This window comes from Geotrypetes seraphini, chromosome 3 (genome assembly GCF_902459505.1).
Source record: "Geotrypetes seraphini chromosome 3, aGeoSer1.1, whole genome shotgun sequence".
Lineage (NCBI taxonomy): Eukaryota > Metazoa > Chordata > Amphibia > Gymnophiona > Dermophiidae > Geotrypetes > Geotrypetes seraphini.
Genome location: NC_047086.1, coordinates 220,848,407 through 220,875,390, shown reverse-complemented (window position 1 = coordinate 220,875,390; position 26,984 = coordinate 220,848,407). Strand labels below are relative to the sequence as shown.

The 26,984-nt window shown below is 46.4% G+C and overlaps 1 protein-coding gene across 3 annotated transcripts in view; it reads left to right on the top strand.

Moving 5' to 3' along the window:
• CCDC65 (coiled-coil domain containing 65) overlaps positions 1-24,288 on the top strand; it is a 28,691-nt gene extending 4,403 nt beyond the window's left edge. Inside the window, exons 1-9 of one of the 3 annotated variants that reach the window (XM_033938195.1) lie at positions 16,240-16,262; positions 16,850-16,980; positions 17,080-17,247; positions 20,733-20,902; positions 21,287-21,425; positions 21,760-21,957; positions 22,689-22,907; positions 23,248-23,400; positions 23,860-24,288. In XM_033938195.1, coding sequence (XP_033794086.1) covers positions 16,852-16,980; positions 17,080-17,247; positions 20,733-20,902; positions 21,287-21,425; positions 21,760-21,957; positions 22,689-22,907; positions 23,248-23,400; positions 23,860-24,165 — 1,482 coding nt within the window. In that variant the 5' untranslated portion in view covers positions 16,240-16,262; positions 16,850-16,851 and the 3' untranslated portion in view covers positions 24,166-24,288. The other 2 variants (XM_033938196.1, XM_033938194.1) reach the window with 2 other exon arrangements.
• Positions 24,289-26,984: the final 2,696 nt, after the last annotated feature.

Genomic DNA, 26,984 nt, shown 5'->3' with positions numbered 1-26,984 from the left:
CTCAGCTCTGTCTTTGGACGTGGAGCGTGGCACCTCCTGCCTGTTAGGCTCAGCTCCGTCTCTGGATGTGGAGCCTCCTGCCTATTAGGCTCAACTCCATCTCTGGACGTGGAGCGTGACGCCTCTTGCCTGTTAGGTGGCACTTCCTACATGTTCGACAGCTCCATCCTTGTAAGTAGAGCATGGTGCCTCCTTGTTAGGCTCAGCTCTGCCTCTGGACATGGTCATGGTGCCTCCTGCCTGTTTAGATTCACCTCTGTTCTGGACGTGTAGCATGGCGCCTCCTGCCTGCTAGACTTGACACCGACTCTGGATGTGCAGCATGGAGCTTCTTGCCTGCCAGGCTCAGCATAGCGCTTCTCATCTGACAGGCTCAGCTCCGTCTCTGGACATGGAGTGTGGCATCTTCTGCCTGTTCATCACAGTTCCATTTCTGAATGTGGTGAGTAGTGCCTCCTACTTTTTTGCCACAGCTCCATCTCTGGATGTAGAGTGGGGTGCCCCCTGCCAGTCTGGCACAGTTCTGTTCGGAACAGTTCCATCTCCATATGTAGACCATGGCATATCCTGTCTGTTCAGTTCAATTCCATCTCTGGAGGTAGAGCATGGCATACTGTCTTCTGCCTGTTTGGCTTGGTTCTGTCTCTGGATGTAGAGTAAGGGGTCAGCTTCCTGTTCGGCATAGATTTGGCATATCTGGGGAGCAATCTCAGTTTCTGATATGTCACACGTTGATTTTAGCATATAGAGCATAGCGCCTCGGGCCTGTATGGCACCCCTCCTTGGGACAAAGAGTGTTGGACACAGTCCCATCTGACCATGGCATAGCTTCATATGGCTGTGATTCACTGCTCTGCTTGGTGGTTCAGCAGGACGACTCCTTAGTGGTTTCACTTGCAGCTCCAGCATGATGTTTGTGTGGCTATCTGTATGTGCCTTAGAGGGCGTGCGGCCAGGAGTTGGCTTCCCTGGCCATTTCCATTCCAGTGCAGGGCGCCTTTTACTAGCTGGTGAATGCAACCAGTTTCTTGGGCATATTGTCTCTCTCAACTTCTCGCCAGGCCTTTTTCCTTGTTGTCGAGAATGGACTCTTGGCTGAGATTTTTCTATGGGGGGGGGGAAAAGCTTAGCTCGGCCTGGCTCTCTGGCAATAGGCTCTTTGATCTTGATTGAGCCCGCTGTTTGAAGATCCATTCGGCTTCCCCTTAACTGCTGTCTTCTATTTTGGTTACAGGGAGGCCTCGTCCGCTTCGAGTGCTCCTGGTCAGCAGGTTTGGAGTGTTCTTTTCCAGTCTTGGCCTAGCAGTTTTGTTTCTGGCGCTGAGTGGAGCAGGTTTTTACTCTTTAGGCCCGAGCCCCTTTGTGGGATTCATTGTCATTTCCTCGGGGACAGCAGACCACTTCATGGGGTCTTGTTCTGTCTGCTTTTTGCTCTTTCTCCCACCCTACGGAGTACTGCTTTGCTATATTCCACTCATCTCTGGTTTCATCTGCTACAGATGACAAGGAAGGAAAAATAATGTTCTTAACTGATAATTTTCTTTCCTTTAGCCACAGCAGATAAATCCAGGGTCCCACCCTTTATGTTCCTTTCTGCTTTGCCTTTGCTCCATAGGGATTGGTTCAGTGGTCAGCCTGGATGTAGATTTGACAACTGTGAAGAGGGAGTTATTTGCCGACTGACTTTTCATGTTGATCCTGCTGTTTTGTTATGAGGAATACTGGCTGGCCTGTGAGCTTACTATCCAATAGTGCTGCACGATTCACAATTCGAATCAGTTCACTGATTCACTTCGGGTGAATTGATTTGAATCGATTCGAAACAAAAATAAAAAAATCGGTTCCTGATTCAGCTGACCCTCCCCCCCTCGCCCCCTAAAGCAGGAGTGGCAGTGCTGCTCTTGCTGGCCGGCCGCTGCCGCACCTGCTTTAGAGGGCGAGGGGGGAGGGTCAGTCGGGAAGTGCTGCTATCCGACTTCCCCCCCTGGTGTTTGGCTTCCTCCTCCGGCGTTCAGCTTCCCCCCCGGCGTCCGTTTTCCTCCCATGGCGTTCGGCTTTCAACCTCTGGCCTCCCGCTTTCCCCCCCCAGGCCTCCCCGCACCATTTACCTGTGAGGAACAGCCTGCAGATAAGATTGCGATGCTAGCAATCTTTCCACTGCTTCGGAGCTGTTTCCTCCGTGATCCTGCCTCTGACATCAGAGGAGGGGCGGGACCACTGCAGAGGAAACAGCTCCGAAGCAGTGGAAAGATCACTAGCATCGCAATCTTATCTGAAGGCTGTTCCTCACAGGTAAACGGTGCGGGGAGGCCAGGGGGAAAGCCGGACACCAGGGGAAGCCAAGGGGAATACGCAGACCTTCCGGGGGGGGGGGGGGTGAGCAGTCCTTCGGGGTGGGGGTTGGGACAGGCCTTCAGGGGGGACAAGCAGGCAGGCCTTCAGGGGGAACAGGCAGGCAGGCCTTTAAGGGGTGACAGGCCTTCAAGGGGGGGAGACAGGCCTTCAGGGGGGGACAGGCAGGCAGGCCTACGGTGGGATGCAGGCCTTCAAGGGGGGGACAGGCCTTCAGGGGGAGGTGCAGGCCTTCAAGGGGGGGGGGGGGACAGGCAGGCAGGCTAGACCTTCAAGAGGGGGCCGGCAGGCAGGCCTTCGGGGGGATGCAGACCTTCAAGGGGGGACAGGCCTTCAAGGGGGGAGGACAGGCTTTCAAGGGAGGGGGACAGGCAGGCCTTCAGGGGTGGGATGCAGGCCTTTTAGGAGGGGGAAAGCCTTCAAGGAGGAAGCAGGCCTTCAGGGATGGTGGCACATGCCTTCAGGGGGGATAAGCAGGCCTTTAGGGGTGGGATGCAGGCCTTAAGGGGGAGGTGCAGGCCTTCAGGGAGGACAGACCTTCAGGGAAGGGGGCCCTGGTGTAGAAGTACACAGAGGGAGGGAGGGAAGGGGGGTTCAAAGTGACATGCATATGCCGGACTTTGGGGGGGGAAGAAATAATGGGTCTGAAAATAGAGGAGAGGGAGAGAGATGATGGACAATGGGATTTAGGGAGGGAAGGAACAGAAAAGGAGAGAAGTTGGACACAAGGGATGGTGTGGAGGGGGGATAGAGATACTGGATAGGAGGGTAGTTGGGAAAAGAAAGGGAGAGATGGTGGACCCTGGGGTGGTGGGGAAGGAGAGAGAGATGCTGGATGAAAGGGTAGTTAAGAAAAGGTGGATCTGTTGAGAGAGACGAAAAAAAGGAAAGATGCTAGACCTCCTGGGGAGGGAAGGTAAACAGAAGGGGAGGACAGAGATGGCAGATGGATGGTTAGCATGCAGAAAGAAGAAAGGAGACCCTGGCAAGCAAATTATTAGAAGACAACATGGGACTAACAAGATTTGAATAATGACCAGACAACAAAAGGTAGAAAAACTAATTTTATTTTGTGATTACAATATGTCAGATTTGAAAAGTGTATCCTGCCAGAGCTGGTGTTAGACCACAAACGTGAGCTAGGATTTAACAGAGAGAGGAAAAGTCTTTTTGTTTGTTTATTTTATTTACACCACAGCGCCAATGTGGTTAGGAAAAGGCAAAGGGGGTGAAGAGGCTATAAAATAAACCCACCAGGATGTTTGGAAAAAACCACCCAATTGGGCATGAAAATCGAATCGAATCAAAAAACCAATTCAATAGGCTGAATCGAATCAAAAATTTTTTTCCTGAATGGGGGAAGCACTACTATCCAATATGATGGAGCTCAGTTTTGGTGTTCTCTATCTCTACTTGCTGGTGGATGGTCACGACCCATTCATCTCTGGATTCATCTTCTGTGACTAAAGGAAAGAAAATTGGTAAGAACATAATTTTTCATCACTCCATTCCCATCATATAGTCACTCTCCCCTATAAGATGCCCCCTTCCCCTTTTCTTGTGACTTTCTACTGAACTCTTTCTCTTCCCTACACACTGAAATCTAACAGCTTCTAGACCTCTGCCACCATTCTCCCCAGTACCCCAGTGATTGATACAGATTGTTGTCTAAATAAAAACTGACACCATCTCCCAACTTGTCCTTACCCACTTCAGTCTTCCACCCAGGCCAGGAGTAGACAAAGAGCAAAAGAAAAAAAAAACAACCCTACTTTTTTTAACCCTCTTATTGCTGGGGATGATGCCTTGTGGATACTCTGGAGTACAAGAGTGTCATGGCCCTATTATAATGTTATTGGAGGTAGAGTAGAGTGAATTTTCCCAATGTGATAGCAGTAGTATTTTTTTTTCTTACTGAGCTACATAAGTTGTTAGAGGCAGAAGGAGGTTGCACAACAACAGCAGAGGCATTGCTAACAGCTCTCACCTCCACTATCAATGACTGAAGGGAGCATCCATGAGTGCAGGCAATGATTTTGACACACTACTACAGATTTGGAAGTAAAGCCAGATTATCCCAGGACAAGCAGGCAGCATATTCTCACACATGGGTGACGTCACCGATGGAGCCCCGCAGTGGACAGCCTCGAAAGCAGACTTGCTTGAAGATCTTTATAAGAGCTTCCGAGTGCTGCACCATGCATGCGCGCGTGCCTTCCCGCCCGAACTAGGGGGCATATCTCCTGTGAGGATCCTCAGTTCAACGTTTTCCGCGGAGCCAAGAAGTCCTCTTCATCTTCGCTCTGCAGCAAACTTCGTTGCCTTCTTTCACTGCGGCTGTTTTTTTTTGTTTTATTCTCGGTCGCTGTGCTTTTCTTCTGTTCTTTAGTATTTAAAAAAAAAAAAAAAAAAAATACAAATACTTTATTTGTTTCTATTTTTTCGTCCGGTCCACGGGCTTTGGGCCTAGGCCCACTCGCTCGTATTGGTCGACACGGACTTTATTTTTTCTATGTCCCGGCCCCTTACCGGGTTTAAACGCTGTCGCCAGTGTAAAAAGATGATTTCCCTTACCGACCCTCACTCTCAGTGTTTGGGGTGTTTGGGGCCTTCTCATTCCCCTGAAGAGTGTACATCCTGTTGGACTCTTCAGTCTAGAGCCTTTCGTCATAGGTGTGACCAGAACCAGCAACTTTTGGGCGGCATGGAGCCAGCCCCTGACAAGGTCTCGACCTCGGCCTTAAGATTGGACTCGGCTTCGAAGACCCCGACCTCGGTCTCGAAGGCCTCGACCTCTGCTTCGGCTGGAGCTTCGGTCTCGAAGGCCTCGACCTCGACCACGATTTCCATTCCTACTAAGGCCTTGACTTCGGTCTTGAAGGCTTCGACGGGTGCCTCCAGTGAAAATGTCCTTGCTGGGTAAGTCTCCTGTCTCTCTTTCAGGTACCGTGCCTAAGAAGCCACCAGACTCTTCTTTGAGACCTCCTCCTAAGCATGCCTCCAAGAGTAAGGACTACTCATCTTCGAGGCCGCAATCTTTGGAGCATACTGCTGCACCTACGAGACCGGATCCCGTTGTCTCGGTGCTGATGTTCGAGGACATGTTGAAGACCATCTTAACCACTCAGATTTCCTCGACCCTCCCTCCTAGGGACCAGCCTGAGCATCCATCTGATCCTCCAGTGGTATTGCCTCGAGGCAGGTCTCGTAAGCCGAAGCAAGTCTCTTCCAGTGACTCTTCACCGGAGCCTCCATCGAAGTCTCTCCCATCTCGCCCGAAGCATCGCTCGAGGCATTTTTCTTTGAAGCTTTGTGCAGAGGCGTCTGTGTCCCAGTCTCCTTCTATGGATACCGAGATGTCTGTGTCTTGTTCTTTTACAGCGAAACACAAGTCTCGATTTCGAGAGGCCTCGACTCGGAGTTTCTCAAGATCAAGAACTCCTCCATCGAAGCCAACTGTATGAGCCTCTTCTCCTCCTGCATCGACACATTCTGTGCCTTGAACTCCAGGGACGTCACCTGTGCGGAGTCTGAAGCGCAAACATTCGATGACTCCACCTCAAGTAGAGAGTGCAGCTTCTTCCATTACCATGCATCTCAAGTCTGAACCTTTGTCTCAATACTCTAGAGAGGCGTCTCCCTCCTATTCTATGGCTCCAAGGTCTCGTACTTTTTCTCCAGATAAGTCCTCCATCTCAAAATCTACTTCTTTTGCTAAGTTTGTGTTTGATATGGGACAGGCCTTCAAGCTGGATCTTCATTCTGATTCTAAGTATACTCCAGAATACTTAGCGGACATGGAACTTTCTCATCCTCCCAAAGAGACTTTGAGATTACCTATGACTCCAGTCCTTAAACAAACTTTCATACGGAATATGGAAACTCCCTATTCTATTACTGCTATTCCATCCAAATTGGAATCCAGATACGTACTGTCCCCTGTAAGGGATTTGAAAAATCTCAGTCCCTGGTGGTGGAATCATCTTTGAAAAAGGCTCATCCTTCCAAGCTTTATGCTGCAGTACCACCAGGCAGGGAGGGTCGTACCATGGACAAGTTTGGCCGTCGTTTATACCAAAACTCGATGATGGCCAACAGGGTTCTTAATTATAATTACATTTTTTCTACCTATTTCAACCATTTTTTGAAATTGTTGCCTTCCTTTTATCCTGACATTTCCAAAGCACGTCTTCCGGAGTTTAAACAAATCCTCAAGACTCTTTCCGAGTTGAGACTCTTCATGCTTCAGGCTTCCTATGATGCTTTCGAATTATCATCTCAAGTATCTGCCTTTGCTGTAGCCATGCGTAGACTGGCTTGGCTACGTATTGTTGACATGGATCCCACCCAATCTTCAAGATAGATTGGCCAACTTACCTTGTCAGGGTAATGAATTATTTGATGATTCCATTGAAGCGGCTACTAAGCGTCTCTCAGAACATGAGCGCTCTTTTGCTTCTCTCATTCAACCGAAGCCCAAGACACCTCCAGCTCGGGCATACAAACAGACACAACGTCATTATCCTCAGAAAACGACTCCTGCTTTTTCCAGGCCTCCACCTCATCGTCCTCAGCAGCAGCAACGTCAACAGAAGTTTAAAACTCCTGCTGCCACCAAGCCAGCTCAGTCTTTTTGACGTTCCCAGCTTGAGCATTCCAACCTCCCTGCATCGGAATTCTCTTCTGCCCATAGGGAGTCGTCTTTCCCATTTTTATCATCAGTGGGAAATGATCACCTCAGATCTCTGGATTCTCATCATTCTGCGAGAGGGATACTCTCTTTATTTGCTTCAAGTACTTCCAGATCACCCTCCAAGAGAGTGTCCTTCCAATCGGTCGCAACTTCCTCTTCTTGTTCAGGAAGCTCAGACTCTTCTTCACCTTCGAGCTGTCGAGGAGATTCCTCTTTCTCAGCGGAACTTGGGGTTCTACTCCCGTTACTTTCTGGTTCCAAAGAAGATGGGGGATCTGCGACCTCAGAGCTCTCAACAAATTCCTGGTCAAAGAGAAGTTTTGGATGCTCTCATTGCCCACCTTGTATTCCCTGATGGATCAGGGAGATTGGATGTGCTAGCTGGATCTCAAAGAGACTTATACCCATATTCCCATTCATCCAGCCTCTCGCAAATATCTCAGATTCCAGGTGGGAGATCTTCATCTACAATACAGAGTCCTTCCTTTCAGACTCGCCTCTTCCCCAGAGTCTTCACAAAATGCCTGGTAGTGGTGGCTGCAGCTCTGCGCACTCAAGGTCTTCAAGATTTTCCATACCTCGACGACTGGCTAATCAAAGCCCCCTCTCAACAAGGGGTTATTGCAGCGACCCAACAGACTATTCTATTCCTCCAAAGTCTGTGGTTCGAAATCAACTTCCCAAAATCCCAGTTGACCCCATCTCAATCTCTCCAATTCATTGGGGCCACTTGGATACTGTGACATTGCCGGTGCCGGCTTGTACGATGGCCCCGGTCAGCGCCCAGAATAGCCTGCGTCTCACGTGCTTCCAGTAGATGCTGGAAGTCCTGCTGGTCTCTCAGTGCAATACAGAAGCACAAAACAGGTCAAAACGGTCAGTTTATGTGAAAATAAAGCCCCACTTTATTGTGGTTATCAATCCTGAACAGGGTTCAGTCCATTCTTTTCATAAACACAAGAAAACATGGAAAAATAAAACTGAGTTGTAAAAAAAAAACCAACAACTCACACCTTTCTTGCAGGTATCACAGGTAAGTATAAGAGTTCAGTCCAACTAGTTCTGCCTTTGGCAAACAGGCAGTAACAAGCTATATCACTTCTTTTAAATAAAGACAGTGCTGTGCCCAAGCCTAGATAGAAGCAGGCTTGGCCCCAACCAACTTAACAGTAGTTGGTGGGGGAGGGGAGTAGCCGAATCCACTAAATTAAACTCTGTGTAAAACAGAATGCCACAAATGGCCCCACAATCCCAACCAAGGATATTATGTGGATTCTTCCCCAAACTACCATCCCAGGCACACAGTCAAAATTGCAGCTTTTCTTACTTTAAAAAAAAAATATAAACCAAACAGTCCAGCAAAATAAACCTGGTAAAAGGTTTTCAGTTCCAGGCACCTTGCAGTGAGCTCTGCACTGCTCACTTGCTTCACACAGGTGCAAACGAGTTCCAATAAATAAACTCAAACAGTTCACAAACTTAAGCACAACCAAGCAAAACCATTGTACTTAGCTTTCCTCCATAGCACAAGGTTCTGTATCCATGCTAGTCTCCATGCAGTCCATGGGCTCTGGTTCAGCTAGCTGGTTGGCTTCAGAGACAGGGGCTGTATCCACCATCTCAACATCCTCAAAGCTCTAAGGTTCAGGAGAGCTGTCCTGTGAACCTCCCTCCTGGGCTGACCCAGGGTAGACTGACTGGTTTCTCCTCAGTGCTGCCTCTAAAGCACTGAGGCGACCACGCCCTGTTCTGTGAGGGGGCAGGGCAGCCTGTAACTTGGGCTGAGATTTCCCTGAGCTTCTAATTAAGCTCTGCAGCTGTGGGTTAGCTGAACTGGTGGATTTGCTCTGAGGCTGTTCTAGGCTGTTCCCTCCAGATTCCTCACCTCCCCAGGGTTTTGTGAACTGGGTTTTGAATGGGAAATCAGAACTTTCTTTACCACTGGTGTCTAGCCTGTCACAATGATCAGCCCTCTTCAAGGCCAGGCCAGGGTTAGGAATAGCCTTTCCTGGCACAAGCCTAGCTTTAGGGTTAGGGTTGTGACAATATTGTCCGTCTCAGAGCGTTTCTACCTCCATCAAGTCGAGATACCCTCATTCGCCTTTGTCATCAGGTGCATCGTCTTCCGTCTATTTCTTCAAGACAGATGATGGTTCTACTCGGCCACATGGCTTCTATAGTTCATGTGACTCCTTTTGCCAGACTTCACCTTCGTATTCCTCAGTGAACCCTGGCATCCCAGTGGCAACAGGCGATCGACTCGCCTTCTCAACAGATTACAGTAACTCCTTTGTTGAAGTAGTCTCTCCACTGGTGGATGCTCTTTTCCAATCTTTCCAGAGGTTTGCTGTTCCACACTCTGCCTCATCAGAAAGTACTCACCACGGACTCCTCCACTTATGCTTGGGGAGCCCATGTCGACGGCCTTCGTACACAGGGTCTGTGGACTTCGCGGGTCCATCGTTGTCATATCAATCTGTTGGAACTCAGAGCGATTTTCAATGCTCTCAAAGCTTTTCAACACCTTCTTCACGACACTGTGGTTCTCGTGCGGATGGACAACCAGGTGGCCATGTACTATGTCAACAAACAGGGAGGAACGGGTTCTCATTCCCTGTGCTAGGAGGTTCTGAGGATGTGGACTAGAGATCTGCACGGGAACGGGGACGACGGGAATCCCGCGGGACCCGTGGGCATCCCGCGGGTTCCCCCTTCGGGTCACGGGGATCCCGTGGGGACGCCCCTAGGGTCGCGGGGATCCCGTGGGGACGCCCCCTAGGGTCGCGGGGATCCCATGGGGACGCCTCCGAGGGTCGCGGGGCTCCTGCGGGGCTGGATGTACTCAGTCGCGCGGCTCTTCTTCTCCCTACCTTCTCTGCTTGCAGCACAGAGCCGAACGGAAGTCTTCCTGACGTCAGCGCTGACGTCGGAGGGGAGGGAGGGCTTAAACAAAGCCCTCCCTCCCTCCGACGTCAGCGCTGACGTCGGGAAGACTTCCGTTCGGCTCTGTGCTGCAGGCAGGGCAGGTAAGGAGAAGGAGAGTAGCCTCGCGGTTCGAGTGGCTACCAAGGGAGGGGGGCGGTCCACCCCGCCCCGCCCCGGTTGCAGCACAGCCGGCCAGGTCCCCTTACTTTTGTGGCACTTCCCCGACCGACCGATAACAGCCCGGGTCCGACAATCCTCCCTGCCCTGTAGCCGCGAATCTAAATTACCTTCTTACAGCAGCTGTAAGAAGGTAATTTAGATTCGCGGTTAAGGGCAGGGAGGTTTGTCAGACCGGGGCTGTTGTCGGTTGGTCGGGGAAGTGCCACAAAAGTAAGGGGACCTGGCCGGCTGTGCTGCACCCGGGGCGGTAGAGAAGGAGGGGGGGAGAAGGACGCTGAAAGGCCATGGTGAAGACAGGAGGAGGGGGGAAGGACTCTGAAAGCACATGGGGGAATACAAAGGGGTGGAGAAGGACGCTGAAAGGCCATTGGAAGGGCGGGGGGGGGAAGGACTCTGAAAGCACTTGTGGAAGACAGAGGGGGGGAGAAGGATGCTGAAAGCACATGGGGAAGACAAAGGGGTGGAGAAGGACGCTGAAAGGCCATGGGGAAGACAGAGAGGGAGAAGGACGCTGAAAGGACATGGGGAAGATGGGGGGGAGAAGGACACTGAAAGGAAATGAGGAAGAGAGAGTAGGGAGAAGACGCTGGCAGGGAAGAAGACAGATGCCAGACTATGGGGGGAGCGGAGAGAAGAAGATGGGTGCCAGACCAATTTGGAAGGGGGAAGAAAGGGAGAGGCACAGTAACAGAGCAAATGGAAGATGCAGAAGGAAGAGACAGTGGATGGAAGGAATTGAATGAAAACATGAGGAAAGCAGAAACCAGGCAACAAAGGTAGGAAAAGAATTCTATTTCTTTTTTTTTTTTTTTGCTTCAGGATAAAGTAGTATATTAGTTGTGTTGATAAAAATTTATAAACATTAGAGGCTCTGGTAGAAATCCGTTTACAAAGTATGTATTCTTCCCAATTAATATTTTCAAATTAATAAAGTCTATTTGCTTATTTGTAAATGGGTTTCTACCAGAGCCTTTAATTCAGTAGCATAATTAAATGAAATAACTATTTCTGAAGTTTATAGGGACGGGCGGGGACGGAGGGGATTCCTCACGGGGACGGGTGGGGACGGAGGGGATTCCTCGCGGGGACGGGTGGGGACGGAGGGATTCCTCACGGGGACGGGTGAGATTCCTCGCGGGGACGGGTGGTGACGGGTGGGACTTTGGCGGGGACGGGTGGGATTTCTGTCCCCGCGCAACTCTCTAATGTGGACTTGGGCGATTCATCGCAACATCTTTCTCAGAGCTGTCTACATTCAAGGTCAACACAACTGTCTGGCGGACAACTTGAGTTGCCTTTTACAACCTCACGAGTGGACACTCAATTCTCCCACACTTTGTCAAGTTTTTGCTCGCTGGGGGACCCCACAGATAGATCTCTTTGCGTCCCCCCTCAACTACAAGCTGCCTCAATTTTGCTCCCGGATATACTCCCCTCAGCGTCTAGAGGCAGATGCTTTTCTCCTGGACTGGAGGGATCAGTTTCTTTATGCCTTCCCTCCATTTCTGCTGATTCTCAGGACTTGTCAAACTCAAGTCAACATGTGCCACCATGATTCTCATAGCTCCTCGGTGGCCCAGACAACCGTGGTACTCCATTCTGCTTCAACTCAGCATCAGGGAGCCTCTGTTTCTACCAGTTTTTCCCTCTCTGCTTACTCAGAGTCAGGGTTCCTTACTACATCCCAACCTGCAGTCGCTACACTTAACAGCTTGGTTCCTTTCAACCTAAACAACTCTTTCCAGTTCTCTCAGTGTGTACAAGCTATTTTAGTAGCTTCCAGAAAGCTGTCCACTCGGCAGTGTTACGGCCAGAGGTGTCAGGTCAAAACCGCGGAAGACAAAGGCGCGCGCTGACAACTGAGCGCAGCGTGGAGGTGTGCGCCGAAGAAAATAACTGTTTTTAGGGGCTCTGATGGGGGTGTGTGTGGGGAACCCCCCCCACTTTACTTTATACAGATCGCGCCGCGTTGTGGGGGCGTTGTGGGGGGTTTGGGGGTTGTAACCCCCCACATTTTACTGAAAACTTAACTTTTCCCCTAAAAACAGGGAAAAAGTTAAGTTTACAGTATAATGAGGGGGGTTACAATCCCCCAAACCACCCACAACGCCGCTGCGATCTGTATTAAGTAAAGTAGGGGGGCTCCCCAACAAAACCCCCCGTCGGAGCCCTTAAAAACTGTCATTTTCTTTGGCGCACGCCTCCATCTTGCGCTCAGTTGTCGGTGTGCGCCTTTGTCTTCCGCAGTTTTGTCTATGAACTCAGCCAGAAGTGGACTAGATTTTCTACCTGGTGTTCCACCCATCAGTTAGAGCAGTGGTCTCAAACTCAAACCCTTTGTGGGGCCACATTTTGGATTTGTAGGTTCCTGGAGGGCCGCAGAAAAAATAGTTAATGCCTTATTAAAGAAATGACAATTTTGCGTGAGGTAAAACTCTTTATAGTTTATAAAACTTTCCTTTAACAGTTAAAAGGAAAGATATATAAACTATAAAGAGTTTTACCTTATGCAAAATTGTCATTTCTTTAATAAGACATTAACTATTTTTTCTGCGGCCCTCCAAGTACTCTATTTTTTCTGCAGCCCTCACATTTAAAGTTTAATATCTTTTCTTTCTCAAAACTGACACATTTCAATCACTATATTGAAAATAAAATCATTTTCCCTACCTTTGTTGTCTGGTGACTTTATTTTTCTGTGCTTTCAACTATGTTTCCAGGGTCTTCTTGTCCTTTGACTGTTTTTCTCTCCATCTTCACTTTCTGCCTTGCATCCATCTTTGCTGTTACAATAGTAACCTATCTATGGTGTGATCAAGATTTTTTTCAGGTTACTCAGAGGCATGAAACTCTACAAGGAAGGGATATACCCTCCCAAGAATGGAACAGAGTTCACTTTCCAATCATTGTAACTGTTTCAATAAAGATCACACTTCAAGCTAGGATACAGATAGATAAAGAATGTATCACAATTTTTCAATGCTTCAATGTGTCATGGCTTTCTTTTCTTCATGAATAGTATTAAGTTAACATCACTGAAACTGGGTAAGTTATAAAATAATAACTTAACTTTACGAAGGGTTTGGGGACCCCAAACCCTTCATAAAGTTAAGTTATTATTTTATAACTTACCCAGTTTCAGTGATGTTAACTTAATACTATTCATGAAGAAAAGAAAGCCATGACACATTGAAGCATTGAAAAATTGTGATACATTCTTTATCTATCTGTATCCTAGCTTGAAGTGTGATCTTTATTGAAACAGTTACAATGATTGGAAAGTGAACTCTGTTCCATTCTTGGGAGGGTATATCCCTTCCTTGTAGAGTTTCATGCCTCTGAGTAACCTGAAAAAAATCTTGATCACACCATAGATAGGTTACTATTGTAACAGCAAAGTCAGTTCACATTTTTGACTAAAGTAATTTCTGACTTTTCCTAGTTTTTACTAGTATTACCCCCGTGATATCAGAAGGAAATATATTTTGCATCCATCTTTGGCATTAACTTAATGTTCAATTTTTCTGCTTTCTTTTCAAAATCTACGTTTCCATGTCTTACCTTCCCTTCCTATCTCTCTCTTCTTCCATCCTATTTATGGTCTGGCATCTCTTTCCTTCCTTTCTCTCACTCCCTCCTTCCTTCCTTTCTCCTGGTCTGGCATCTGTCTCCTTCCCTTCCCCCATACCCTGGCATCTCTCCCTCCCCCCATGGTCTGATATCTCCTTTCCTTCCCTCCCTCCCTCCCATGAACTTGGCTTCTCTTGTTCCTCTCCTCTCCCTTGTCTTCCTTCTCCTTGCTTCCCTCTCTTTCCCTAATTGGGTGCAGCAGCAACAGAAGCGGCATTTCCCTTTCCTGTGCAGCAGAAGCATTTCTCTTCCCCTTTCCCGCCCTCTCCATTTCCCTGTACAGCAGCAGCAGCAGCAGCATTTCCCTAGGGTCCCCCTTTCCTATGCAGCAGAAGCATTTCTCTTTCCCCTCCCCTTCCATTCTCTTCCTTGTGGAGCAGCAGCGTGTCTAACCGGCTCAGTTGATCGTTCCGTTCAAAGCCGCGGGTGGCGGCTCCTCGCGAGATCCGCGCCTGCGTCTGAAGCCTCTCTGATGTTGTGACGTCAGAGAGGCTTCCGATGCAGGAGTGGATAGCGCGAAGAGCCGCCAACCCGCGACTTTGAACGGAACGATCGACTGAGTCGGCCAGATATGCTGCTGCTCCAAAAGGAAGGGAAGGGGGAAGAGAAATGCTGTTTTGATCGCGTCCAGACCGCGGGCCGCAAAATAGCACCTGGAGAGCCGCATGCGGCCCACGGGCTGCATGTTTGAGACTGCTGAGTTAGAGCCATCTACCTCCTTGGCTTCTGTTTTGGATTATTTACTTCACTTATCGCAATCTGGACTTCAGTCTACATCTATTCGAGTCCATCTCAGTGCGATTGCTGCTTTTCATCAGCCTCTTGATGGGAAACCTCTCTCTGCACATCCTATGGTTTCCCAATTTATGAAAGGTCTCTTTAATGTTCATCCGCCACATAGGCCACCTCCAGTGGTATGGGATCTCAATGTTGTTTTAGCTCAACTGATGAAACCTCCATTTGAACCAATTGATAAAGCTTACCTCAAGTATCTCACTTGGAAATCAGTGTTCCTGATTGCCCTCACATCTGCTCGATGAGTTAGTGAGTTACAAGCTTTGGTTGCGGACCCACCTTTCACAGTTTTCCTCCATACTCATCCAAAATTCTTACCTAAAGTTGTTTCAGAATTTCATCTCAATCAATCTATTGTTCTGCCAGTATTTTTTCCGAAGCCTCATTCTCATCCTGGAGAAGTGGCGCTTCATACTTTGGACTGGAAACGTGCCTTGGCTTTCTACCTGCAACACTCTCAACCTCACAGAACAACTCCTCAACTTTTCGTCTCCTTTGATCCAAATAAGTTGGGACGTCCTATCTCGAAGCAAACCATCTCTTTTTGCTATTCTCAAGCTGATCTTCCTCTGCAGGGTCGAGTCACAGGCCATAAAGTTCGAGCTATGGCGGCGTCTGTAGCTTTCCTCAGATCAACTAATATTGAGGAAATCTGCAAGGCTGCCACTTGGTCCTCGGTTCATACTTTCACCTCTCATTACTGTCTGGATACTTTCTCCAGAAAGGATGGCCATTTTGGCCAATCTGTTTTGCAAAATCTTTTTTCTTAATTTGCCAACTCTCCCTCCGTTCCTTTATGCTTAGCTTGGAGGTCACCCATGTGTGAGAATATGCTGCCTGCTTATCCTGGGATAAAGCACAGTTACTTACCTAACAGTTGTTATCCAGGGACAGCAGGCAGATATTCTCACGACCCTCCCACCTCCACTGGTTGGCTTCTTGGCTAGGTATCTGAACTGAGGATCCTCACAGGAGATGGGCCCCCTTGTTCGGGCGGGAAGGCACACATGCATGCGCGGTGCAGCACTCGGAAGCTCTTATAAAGATCTTCAAGCAAGTCTGCTTTCGAGGCTGTCCGCTGCGGGGCTCCTTTGGTGACGTCACCCATGTGTGAGAATATCTGCCTGCTGTCCCTGGATAACAACTGTTACGGTAAGTAACTGTGCTTTACTGCAATACTTTGGGGAGCAAAGCTGAGCGGAAGAGGTAGCAAACAGAGTGGATAACCCAACATGAAGGTCACTTACCACAAGATAAGCTTTCGTAATGTGGCATTCCCAAGCAGGATCGCAGAAACCAGTGCGCTCTACCCAGTCCCTTCTGCTGTCTGTTTAGTCCATGTTTTTATTACAGACATACAGTTAGTTGATTGTCAATCACTTCTGCTCGCTGTCTGTTCCTGTCTTGCGTAGCAGTAGGCCTACTATGTTCATTATCGCTGCAACTTTCTCATCTTTCTTCCTCCCAGATCCTGCCTGCATTTTAGGGAATTAAATTATTTTGTTTCTTTATCGTCTCTCCAAACTGGCACAGAAACTGATGGGTATGCATGCACTCTTCTGCCAGCAGGTGGAGACTGAGACACTAGCTTTTAAGATCAGTACAAGTGGGCTGTGCAGCCCCTCTTACAATCAGTCTTTTCTCATTCTCCAGCAGGTGGAGTGGTCTGTGTGCAGTCTTTGCTGAGGTTTGTTGAGGCCTATTGGATCTGGTTATGAATCTTTCTTGTCCCTTTGTCTGTCCGGACTGAGCTTGGGGGATCCTCTCGAGGGTTCTACCAAACTCGGGGGTGCCACACTCGAAGGGAGTCGAGTCCCTCCCTCTAGTCCCCTACCTCCCCAGGTTTTCTGGATTTAGAGGTGCCTGATTTTGTATATTTGTGACTGTCTCTGGGAAAACATGACTAAAGACAATCACATTAATGTGCACTCTTATCTGTGAAATTCTGCACATGCATAATTGCATAATTTTCTGGCTGTAACTTCATAATTACTACTTAAACCTTATTATTGATTGTTGGAAAATGGAGACCTCCATTCAGCTCTGCCAAATCTATCTATAGTTTTGTGATACAATTAGGTATCCACCCAATTTATTTAAAATATAGTCAATGATTTTACCTATTGCTATAGTGGGTTGAGGTAATAAAAAAAAAATCTTATTCTTTGTATCTTAGAACTCTTAAAATGGATTTATTTCATTGTGTTTGCAAATGATAGCAAGGAAACTCAACCTATGTACTTGTCTTTCTCTTTTTATCTCTTTTGGCATAAGCTATGGCTAAGAGGTCTCCAAGAACATTGCAAATGAATGAGGAGGAGAGACTGCTCTTCATGCAGCAGAAGTTGTTAGCAGAGGAAGAAGAGGCCAAGAAGAAGGGAGACATGTTAACACAGTTTTTAAAGGTAACCATTTTCTGACTGCATTTAAATTCTTGCCAGTGAATAGGACAAAGGTGGAGAATATCCTGATTGGCTAGCATGGTTGGTTGATTTTTGATTTAGGACAAGTTGGCAAAGGAGGAGCGTAACAGCGCAATTAACCTGAATAAGCTGACTCTGCAGTGGCGCACAATCCTGCGAGAGGCAAAGGCAAAGGAGCTCCGCAAAGATATGGAAATCCTTAGCCAGACCTTTGAAAGAGTGGTGGACTGCAAGGATAATGTCATCAAGGTAGGCTGGTCACTGGTGGTGACGGAATAATATCCTTTTCTGCACTCCTTTCAGGGGCAATGGAGCACCCTTTTAGTTGGAGAAGACAAACTAATCTGACCTGCCTCCAAGGTCTCTAGTTACTGATACTGTGTTGGGCAAAATATTGATCAGGCCATGGTCCTAGTGGCCCACCCCTTCTGCTGTGCATGTCTTCAAAGCACAATGTCTTCAAAGCACAAAGGCATGAGCCTGCAGCATCTGCAGATGTGAACTGTATGAATTCTTAGTAGGAGTAATAACACACAGGATAGGAATTCCTGGTCAGGAAGGACAGCAGATTTCACTGCTGCCATATCTGCTAGTTGTCTCTAGTAAACATGGCATACAACTCTCCTTTCTTCCATAGATACTGGCTGTTCAAAACCCAGCTGGCCTATGAATCAAGACCCCAAAATAAGATCCAGCCTCTGGGCTTGCTGCACTTAGACTCCAGGCAGGCCTCAGGCAGACTTTTAGTATCAGGTCACCTTCCTTCCAAAGCCAATTTCTGGTTCCTTCCCCTATATTTCCAATACTTATAATCTAATCTAATATGTGATTTCTTGATCACATGAATACTAAAGAGATTCAAGGCGAATTACAATAAAAAGAAGCCATACATAATGAATGGAAAAATACATAGACCAGTGTCTCACATACCTTTTGGCACCACAGCACACTAAACCCAGAGCCTCTGCCGGAAGACATCCGGAAGTGCGTGGACATCGATGCGATGATATCGTGTGCATGCGTGACATCATTATGTTGATGTCTGTGCATGTGTGGAGGCCCTCTGGCCGTGATCCTGAACCTGTCACTTCGCCGGTGGCGGATCCTGGAGGAGGGGAGGTGCGAAGAGAGAAGGAGATATGCCGATGAGGAGAGTCGTCAGTGCTGGTTGACTGCCTATAGGACGTGCCTCTCACCATAAAAGGTACATCCTGTAATCTGTCAGCTGACACAGATGCTTCTCCTCCTTGCCAGCGTCTCGGGGCAAACCTAGAATCTGCCGCGGCACACAGTTTGCGATAACACTGACATAGACCAATCAGAATTCACAGTAAATCAAACTAAAACAAAATATCCTAAATAGCATCAAATAAAAAAGTCTTTAACTTTTTACAAAAGCTCAGATAAATGAGTCCAGTTCTTATTTGCAATGGCAAACTTTCCCAAATAGAAACAGCAGCATAGATAAACAATGAATTAAACTGATGTTTAAATTGCATACCCTAATACAATAAAAGCATACCATTTAACCTAGCAGAGGAAAAATGTAGCTGAGCAAAGGACAAAATGAGATGAGTTTACAGTATATGATGTCAACAGGTAGATTTGAACTCAGTTATTTTCTTGATCGAAAACCAGTGAAGTCTGTTGAATACAGCAGAAACCCTATCATATCTCTTTAGGCCAAAAATCAGTTTTCCTGCTGTATTTTGAATTAGCTGCAACTTATTTGCCAAGTTCAAATTTAAATTCAAATACAATGGTATCTTGGTTTACGAGCATAATTCGTTCCAGAAGCATGCTTCTGGAATTTTCTTCTTGAAGTTTCCATTCTTCACACGGGTACATCAGTACATCAATATTAGTGCCTCAGCGCATTAGCCTTACTAGAAACCAGTAGTTTATATAGATTTATATCCAACCCACTCTAATAAGTCATATATAAATGCAGTAACTGGGTTGTTATGACAAACTAAAACAACAAGTTTGATCGAAATACTGACACTACACTTGTGAGTCGGATGACTGCGGCTTCCTCGGTGAGTCTTGATGTGAGAGAGGGGGGGTAGTTATGTTAAATTTCTGTATGAGGAGCGGTGGGTGGTTGAGAAATGTCATGGTCACTGCTCTAAGATGTTGTCTATTTGTTATGCAGGGAGACCCTTGAGACAGCACAACCAGTGCGAAACATGTCGGGTCGGACTCCCAGGTCTAGCTGTGCATAGACGTTAAGTATACAATTTTATGCACTTCACAACTTTCTATTTATTGAATTGATAAACTTATAAAAAACTAATTTAAATACAACCACAGCGCTAAAAACGATTTACCAATGATGAAGCACCACGTAAATCTCTCGCTTTAGAAAAGATTATTATTGCGGTGGAGTGGTGGGGCTGAGGTATTTCGATCAAACTTGTTGTTTTAGTTTGTCATAACAACCCAGTTACTGCATTTATATCAGCGCATTAGCCTGGCATCTCTTTATCAGTTCTTAGTTCCCTAAAGCCAGGGTGCCCATATATGGAGTATCCTGCTGACTTTTTCAATTCCTTCCAGCACTGTTAAATTGCTCATTGTCTTTTCAGCACTGTTTTGTGTCCTTGAGAAGAACAGTCCATTTTATACACTCACATGAGCCACACGTTAGCATCTCAGCATCTGAACTGGAATAAGTAGTCTATACATGCCCGTGACTTCAGCAAAATGCAGAAATAAGGTCTCACAACCTGTGAAAGTCTCTTGTCATCTATTTCAGAATGTAAAATGATGCTCAAAAAAATAGAACTTCACCAACTTGAACTATCTCATAATATATAAAGTCTTTCTCTAGAGATTAGCAATTTGATCTTCATAAGTAAGAAAAGAGTCTAAATAGACCCCTAGAACCTTTGTTGTGTTTTCAACTTTAAGAGAGGTTCCAGATTGTAAAGCTATATTTGAAGGGATGGCAGATAATAGATTATGAAACCAAAGGACCTTTGTCTTATTTGTATTCAATTTTAACTTATGAAAGGAAGCCCAATTCATGATTTTACTTATACATGTAGAGATCCTAATACAAGTATTAGCCATATTCAAATTCAAAGGGACCAATAGGAAAATGTCATCAGCATAAGATAACATACATTTTTTTTCCATCAGATTCCCTGTCTGCATTGAACTCAAAGGTATTAAAAAAAACATCAGAGATATAGATGAAACCCTGAGGTTCTCCACAAAAAGAATTCCAATTTTGGGAATAAACATCATTCTTCCAAACACAATATTTCCGGTTAGTTAGAAATTCTTTAAACTATTTAAAAACAGAGCCTCTTATGCCCAATTCACTCAACTTACTAATCAATAGAAAATGATCAACTGAGTCAAAAGCAGCGCTAATATCAAACTGGAGTAGAATAGATTGCCGACCTTCCCATAATTTTTTTCATAACAGGAGAAGTGAGGCTGCTACAATGTCCCATGTACATTCATGCTGATAGGCTCCATGCTAATTGTCCTTCCTATTACTGCTTTCATAGCAGGCCCCTTGGTCTTATTTTTCTTAAGTCCACTTTATTTTACACTTGGGCAAAATGTATACCATTGTGCATTTTTCAGTTTTGGACCCCTTACTCTCTGGGCATCCAAGCAGCTATGCATTTCGCTCAAGCCTTCACACTGTATTGAAAATTATATACAGGCATTGGTTCCTGAACATGTCTTCTAGCATTGCTCTACCTGCTTTCACGCAGTCATTATCAAAGGATGTGCAAGAAGCAGAAGAGCAGTATTCATATACACTGCGGAGTCACTTACACAATGTGGACCAGTTGATTCATCTACAGAGGCAACGTCTGGAACACCTGAAGCAAGAGTATGATACAGAAGTAGAGGCTCTGACAGAGGAGTTTGAGTCTGAGAGGTACTGTTGGCCTAAAAAGCAACTGTTAAAAATTGGGGGCAACCACTGAAAAGCAGAATTGTGGGAGGGTAGAAGTGAAAGACAGAGGGTTACAGACACCCTATGAGACTTATTTTCTGGAAGCAAAGAGAGAGAGGAAGAGGTAAGGGGAATACAGATAAAGGAGCACTTGGCAAAAGAGACAGGCCCAGAGAGAAGGAAAAAAATTCTGGTAACAGAATTGGTAAGGAGAGAGAATTTCAGGAAGTAAAAGCAAAGAAAGAAGTGAGAGGTGTTGGGCATCCTGAATAAGAAGAGAGTACAGATTGAAGGGGAGACCCTAGTCTTCAAGTTGCAGAAAGATGTGTGCATCAGGGGCTTTGTTTTTCTCTTTGGGTTTCTTAGGAAAGTGATCATTAACCAGAGTATGACAGAGAGCAACTACTTGCAGAATGTGCTTCTTGCCATGGAGCAGAACTACACTGAGAACGAGTATGAAGTCAAGCAGGAATTTGATAGCTTAAAGGACGACATCAAAAACAAGGTAGGGAGAGAGGAGACATGAAAGATACTGGGAGAATGGATTAAGTGGAGACTTTCAGGTAAGATTTCATGTTTATGATGTGTATTTGACTACTGTGGTCACTCTGCTTCTTCTTTGGACTCCTTGAGATCTATGCAGCGTGGACTTTCTCTGTTGTTTGGTTCAGGGGCTTGTTTAATTGTCATGGATACATAAGATATGGGTTGTTTGACTGCCAAGGGAGCTTAAGATCTGGAGCATGAGGTACGAAACTGTCTCAAGTGTGTGAGGCATGGGAAGTAATAAATGGGGCACAGAGTTTGTCCAACTGCAGTGTATCATATTCTTGCTTCAGAACCTAGAGGAAAAGCATTCTCTGAGGATCCATCTCGAGGGGCTCGTGGAAGACTTATGGAAACAATTTCAGCAAGCACTCAAGAACTACAATGACTCCACAGAAGATCGGAAGATTGCCTTTGAGGCTCTGAAGCTGCGTGATGAAAAAAGCGCCCGAGAGATTGACATGCAAATGAAGAAACTACAAAAGCTTCAGGTTAGTGGAATTGGTGGCAATACACCCACTTCTTAGCTAGCAAACATTCACTGGAATAACATAGAATTTGAAAATTCCTCCAGGACTTAGCAAGAATGAGATGCACTTGCTATGTGCTCCTACTTGCTCCCTACTCTCTATAGTTTTGTGGAAGTATTTGGTGAATACATGTCTTCCCTGACTGATCATCACCACTCTCGTGCATCTGTCTAACCTTTATCAACCTCCCTCAACACTACTTCCTTGTCGCCTTTTCACTCTCCTCTACTTTCCAGCATGGTCATTCTACTTTCTCCCCACTACATCTCTTTTAATCACCCTCTCCCATAACCCCTCAACTCTCTCACTCTTCTCTTTCTCCTACATCCTCATTACTTTTCTGCTCTATTCAGTCCTCTTACTGTCCTCCTCTAATCTCCTGGCTGCTCTGATTGGCATTGAAGATTCATCTGTGGTCCTTTTCTGGTAGAGATATTCCCTATTGCCATTTCCACTGTTCCTTCTCTCTGCTGCCTCAAGAATCTTTAGTCTTGATTTGCCTGCTTGCTGGCATTTACATTGAACTAGCTGGTGGCAAGCAAGCAAATACATTTTTCAAAAGCGTGGGAATGCCTCCTCTTCCTACACTTTCTCCTGCTTCAATCCTGAGCTCTGGGTCTTCAGTTGAGTCTAATGCACTTGACAGTGATGCCATTAAGCTCCTGCTCACCATCTTCCTGATTGCATTGCAGGAGTCCATTGCTGTGCTGCGAAACAAGATTGCACAACATGCTCGAGAGAGTGAGGAACAAAACCGGCGGCTACGAGAGGAAAAGGAGATCATCCATAAATACTTCCAGAAGCTGAAGGGTCAAATGAATGAGGCCCGAGCTAATGAACGGAACCGTTTGGCTTTGCTGACTCTACAGAGCAATGCTGCCATTAAAGAACTGAAACGTGTTGTTGCAAAAGTAAGGGTCAAACTGCCAATGCTTTGCTCATTCATCTTGCAACTTTGAAACCATTTGCTACATCCACTTGTAACACCGTGTTATTTTATAGGCTTGTGAGCTCCTGCTTTGCTTAGTTATGGTGCAGCCTTGTGATTAGTGATCCTGTTTCATGACAAACTGCAATCCATGTGAAGTTATTGTTATGGATGCAAGGCAGAAATTCCCAGTCACTATATAATGACTAATAATCTCACAAACTGATGAAATGCCAAAAATGTGGATATGGCAGTGCTGTCTTGTCTTTTAAGCACATTGCTGTTAATCTGTCACCTCTCATTCACACAATATCTTCACCCAGGGAGAAAAAATCCTACGCTTGACTGAAATGTGTAGGAAATTGGAGACAGAGGAAGAGAAGGTGATACCGTTTTATGTTTCATCACTTAGTCCAGAGGAGCAGGAAGAAGTACAGAAAAACAACATGGAAAAGCCGTCTGAGCAGCTGGCTGAAGTGAGTGCAAAGGAGTGAATGAAGAAAGTATGGAGGAGTGGCCTAATGGTTAGAACCCCTGCCTTAGTACTCTGAGGTTGTGGGTTCAATTCCCGTGCCGCTCCTTGTGACCCTGGGCAAGTCACTTAACACTCCGTTGCCCCAGGTACCATAGTTAGATTGTGAGCCCACCAGGACAGAGAGGGACACATACCAGAATGTGAACCGCTTCAAATAGAAGTGGTATATAAGAAATATACTGGGATTTTAAGGAGGAAAACGTGGAGAAGGGAAGAGAATGGGAGTAAAAAACTGTGAAAAGATTAGAATTAGGTCAGAGTTGAAGTGAATTTAACTGCATTATGAGAATGGATGGAGAGGGGCTGTAGAAGGAAGGTAGGGAAGGTTCAGAATTAGGCTAAGATGAAGACATTGAAGTCTGTCACTTGATGACTTTCTCTTGCTTTTCCTCTCTCACAGCTCATGGAATTCTATGTCTCTCTGGATGAATTTTGGAAGCGATACAATAAGGTACAGTTAGATCGCTGTGCACTAGATCGGGAAAAATCCATTCTGACTCAGGATAATCAGAAGCTACGATTCATTCTCAAGCAATATCTAGATGGTATATCAGTGAATGATGAGGTGTTGTCCCAGCTTAACCCTCTTCTAATCCTCAACAACAAGAGCAACATCCAAATGCGTGTGCCTGTCACTGAAAGCCGAGTGAAGCGTTCTGGACCTGGTGTTGTGGAGGCTGCCCATGTGGCGCAGCATTGTCTGTGAGCTAGGGCAAAGGCACTCTTGTAACATTTGAGCCACCTCTGCAAATCTTCTGCTTTTGATTGATTGTTGTATCTGCCTGACTTCTGGCTGCAATGAATTTAATATGAAGAAGTTAAAACAGTCTCTGCTGTGTATTTTTTTATTGTACTCTTCCTATCCTAAGGTTGAAGGTTGCAGTGTTATACACCCTATGATTTCCTTTTATGTATGAGTTAAAAGTGTTTCAAAGAAAGAAAACTCTTACTGTAAAATAGAGGGGAAAAAGTCCATTTCATAAGTGTCTCTCCAGACCTGCACAGCTTCACTGATGAGTATGACCATCAGGTGGAAACTGAGACATAAACTTTTGACTGTAGTACAAATGAGCTGTGCATTCCTATACAGTATACCCCCGAAGTTCATGGGGGTTTGTTCCAGGAGCACTCGCGAACTTCAAAAAAATGCGATTATTGGATGCGGACAAGGAGCGGGGATCAGAGGCAGGAGAGGGCTGCAGGGGTGGTGGCGGCTGCTGTGAATGCCGATGTGGGCAGTGGCACTTGCAGCTCCGTCCCAGGCCGGGATCGGTGGTCAGGCAGAGTGGATGGGGGGCCTGGAGGATGCGCATAGTGGGGTCCCGGGTTGCGGAAGAGGCGGATGGAAAAACCCATGAACGACGGTCCACGAACTGTGAACTACTATACTGTATACACTCAGTCTGCTTTCAGTCTCCAGCAGGTGGGTGTGGTAAACCTGTGCAGTTTTCCTTGGTTTAGTGTAGGCCTGTTGGATTTTGTTTAGGCTTTCTTGTCCTCATATGTGGTGCCGGATTGTGCTTGGGGGACACTTTTGGGGGTCCATCTGACTTCGGGGTGTCACACTTGAGTCGAGTCCCTCCCCCCATTTTCCCCACCTCCCTGAAATTTTTTCACTAGAGGTTCCTCAGCTATAAGCCTTGTCACTGATACCAGCAAGGCATATGGCTTAGAGAGCCAGTAGGGTCTGTTCAATTGTCCCTTATATTGGGGGGAAAAAATAAAAAATCCTGAGGCAGTGCTGGTCTGAAGGGAAGCCTTCAATTGAGGTAAATTGCAGTTCTTGGACAATAACCTCTGGAAGCTTCACCATAGGGTCTTGCATCTATTCCAGCCTTGGCTGCAGAACTTACAAATAAATCCATCCAACTCTGCTAGGTTATCTGTCAGGACAGATATGCCTGCCTGATGCAGACTGGAACTCATTTTCAGCGACAACCAGCGGTAGCAGGAGGCTCTTAACCTCCATAAAGGGAGCACGTCTCAAACAAATGGTAACAGAGCCCACTAGGGCCCAGGCGATCCTCGACCTAGTACTCACCAACGGGGAAAGCATCTCAGAGGTCTCATAGGAGATACGCTAGCCTCCAGCGACCACAACATAGTATGGTTCAACCTTAGGAAAGGCTTCCCTAGATCAAACACGAAAACAAAGGTACTCAATTTCCAGGGCACAGACTTCGCACGCATGGGAGATTTCGTCCATCGGACGCTGCAGGACCAAGCAGAGACCGATGATGTAGAAGCTAAGTGGTTAACACTGAAATCAACCATACATGAAGCAACTAGCCGCTTCATAAAATCAGTAAATAAACGACAAAGAAACAATAAACCCCAATGGTTCACCGCAGAGATCTCGCACCTCATTAAGGAGAAGAAAAAAAGCGTTTCTCTCCTACAAGCGCACAGAGAAAAAAGAGGCAAAGGTAGAATATAGGACCAGGTCTACAGCGGTCAAAATGGCAGTTAGGGAGGCAAAACTTCGAGTGGAAGAAATTCTGGCAAAAAACATTAAAAAGGGGGACAAATCCTTCTTCAGGTATATTAGTGACAGAAAAAGGAATACAGGCGGGATAGTACGCCTTAGAAGACCGGACAGAAGTTACGTGGAAGCAGATTCCGATAAAGCCGAACTACTGAATGAATACTTCTGCTCAGTCTTCACCTGTGAGGCACCGGGACACGGTCCGCAGTTGAAGGCAACACAAAGCACAGAACACCCGTTTCAGAATTTTGAGTTCACACCAGGTGAAGTTTACAATGAACTGGCAAGACTCAAGGTGAACAAAGCCATGGGACCAGACAATTTGCACCCAAGAGTGCTCAGAGAATTGAGCGATGTCCTGGCGAAACCGTTGGCTGAGCTATTCAATCTCTCCCTAAGTAAGGGGAAAGTTCCCCTGGACTGGAAATTAGCTAATGTCGTTCCTCTGCATAAAAAGGGTTTCAGGGCAGAGGCTGCGAATTATAGACCGGTGAGTCTCACATCAATAGTGTGCAAACTCATGGAAACACTAATTAAAAGCAAATTGGACACTATCTTGAATGAAGGGAATTTTCGGGATCCCAGTCAGCATGGATTCACCAAGGGTAGGTCCTGCCAATCCAATCTCATCAGCTTCTTTGACTGGGTAACAAGATAGTTGGACTTGGGAGAGTCTTTGGACGTCATGTACCTGGACTTCAGTAAAGCTTTTGACAATGTCCCACACCGCAGGCTGCTAAGCAAGATGGAATCGATGGGGTTAGGAGAGACACTAACTGCATGGGTCAATGATTGGCTGAGTGGCAGACTTCAGAGGGTGGTGGTTAATGGTACCCTCTCTAAAACATCGGAGGTGACCAGTGGAGTGCCGCAGGGCTCGGTCCTGGGTCCACTCCTTTTCAACATATTCATAGGGGATCTGACTCAAGGGCTTCAAGGTAAAATAACACTATTCGCCGATGACGACAAACTATGTAATATAGTAAGTGAATGCAGTTTACAGAATTATATGGCGCAGGACATTGGAAAGTTGGTCCTCA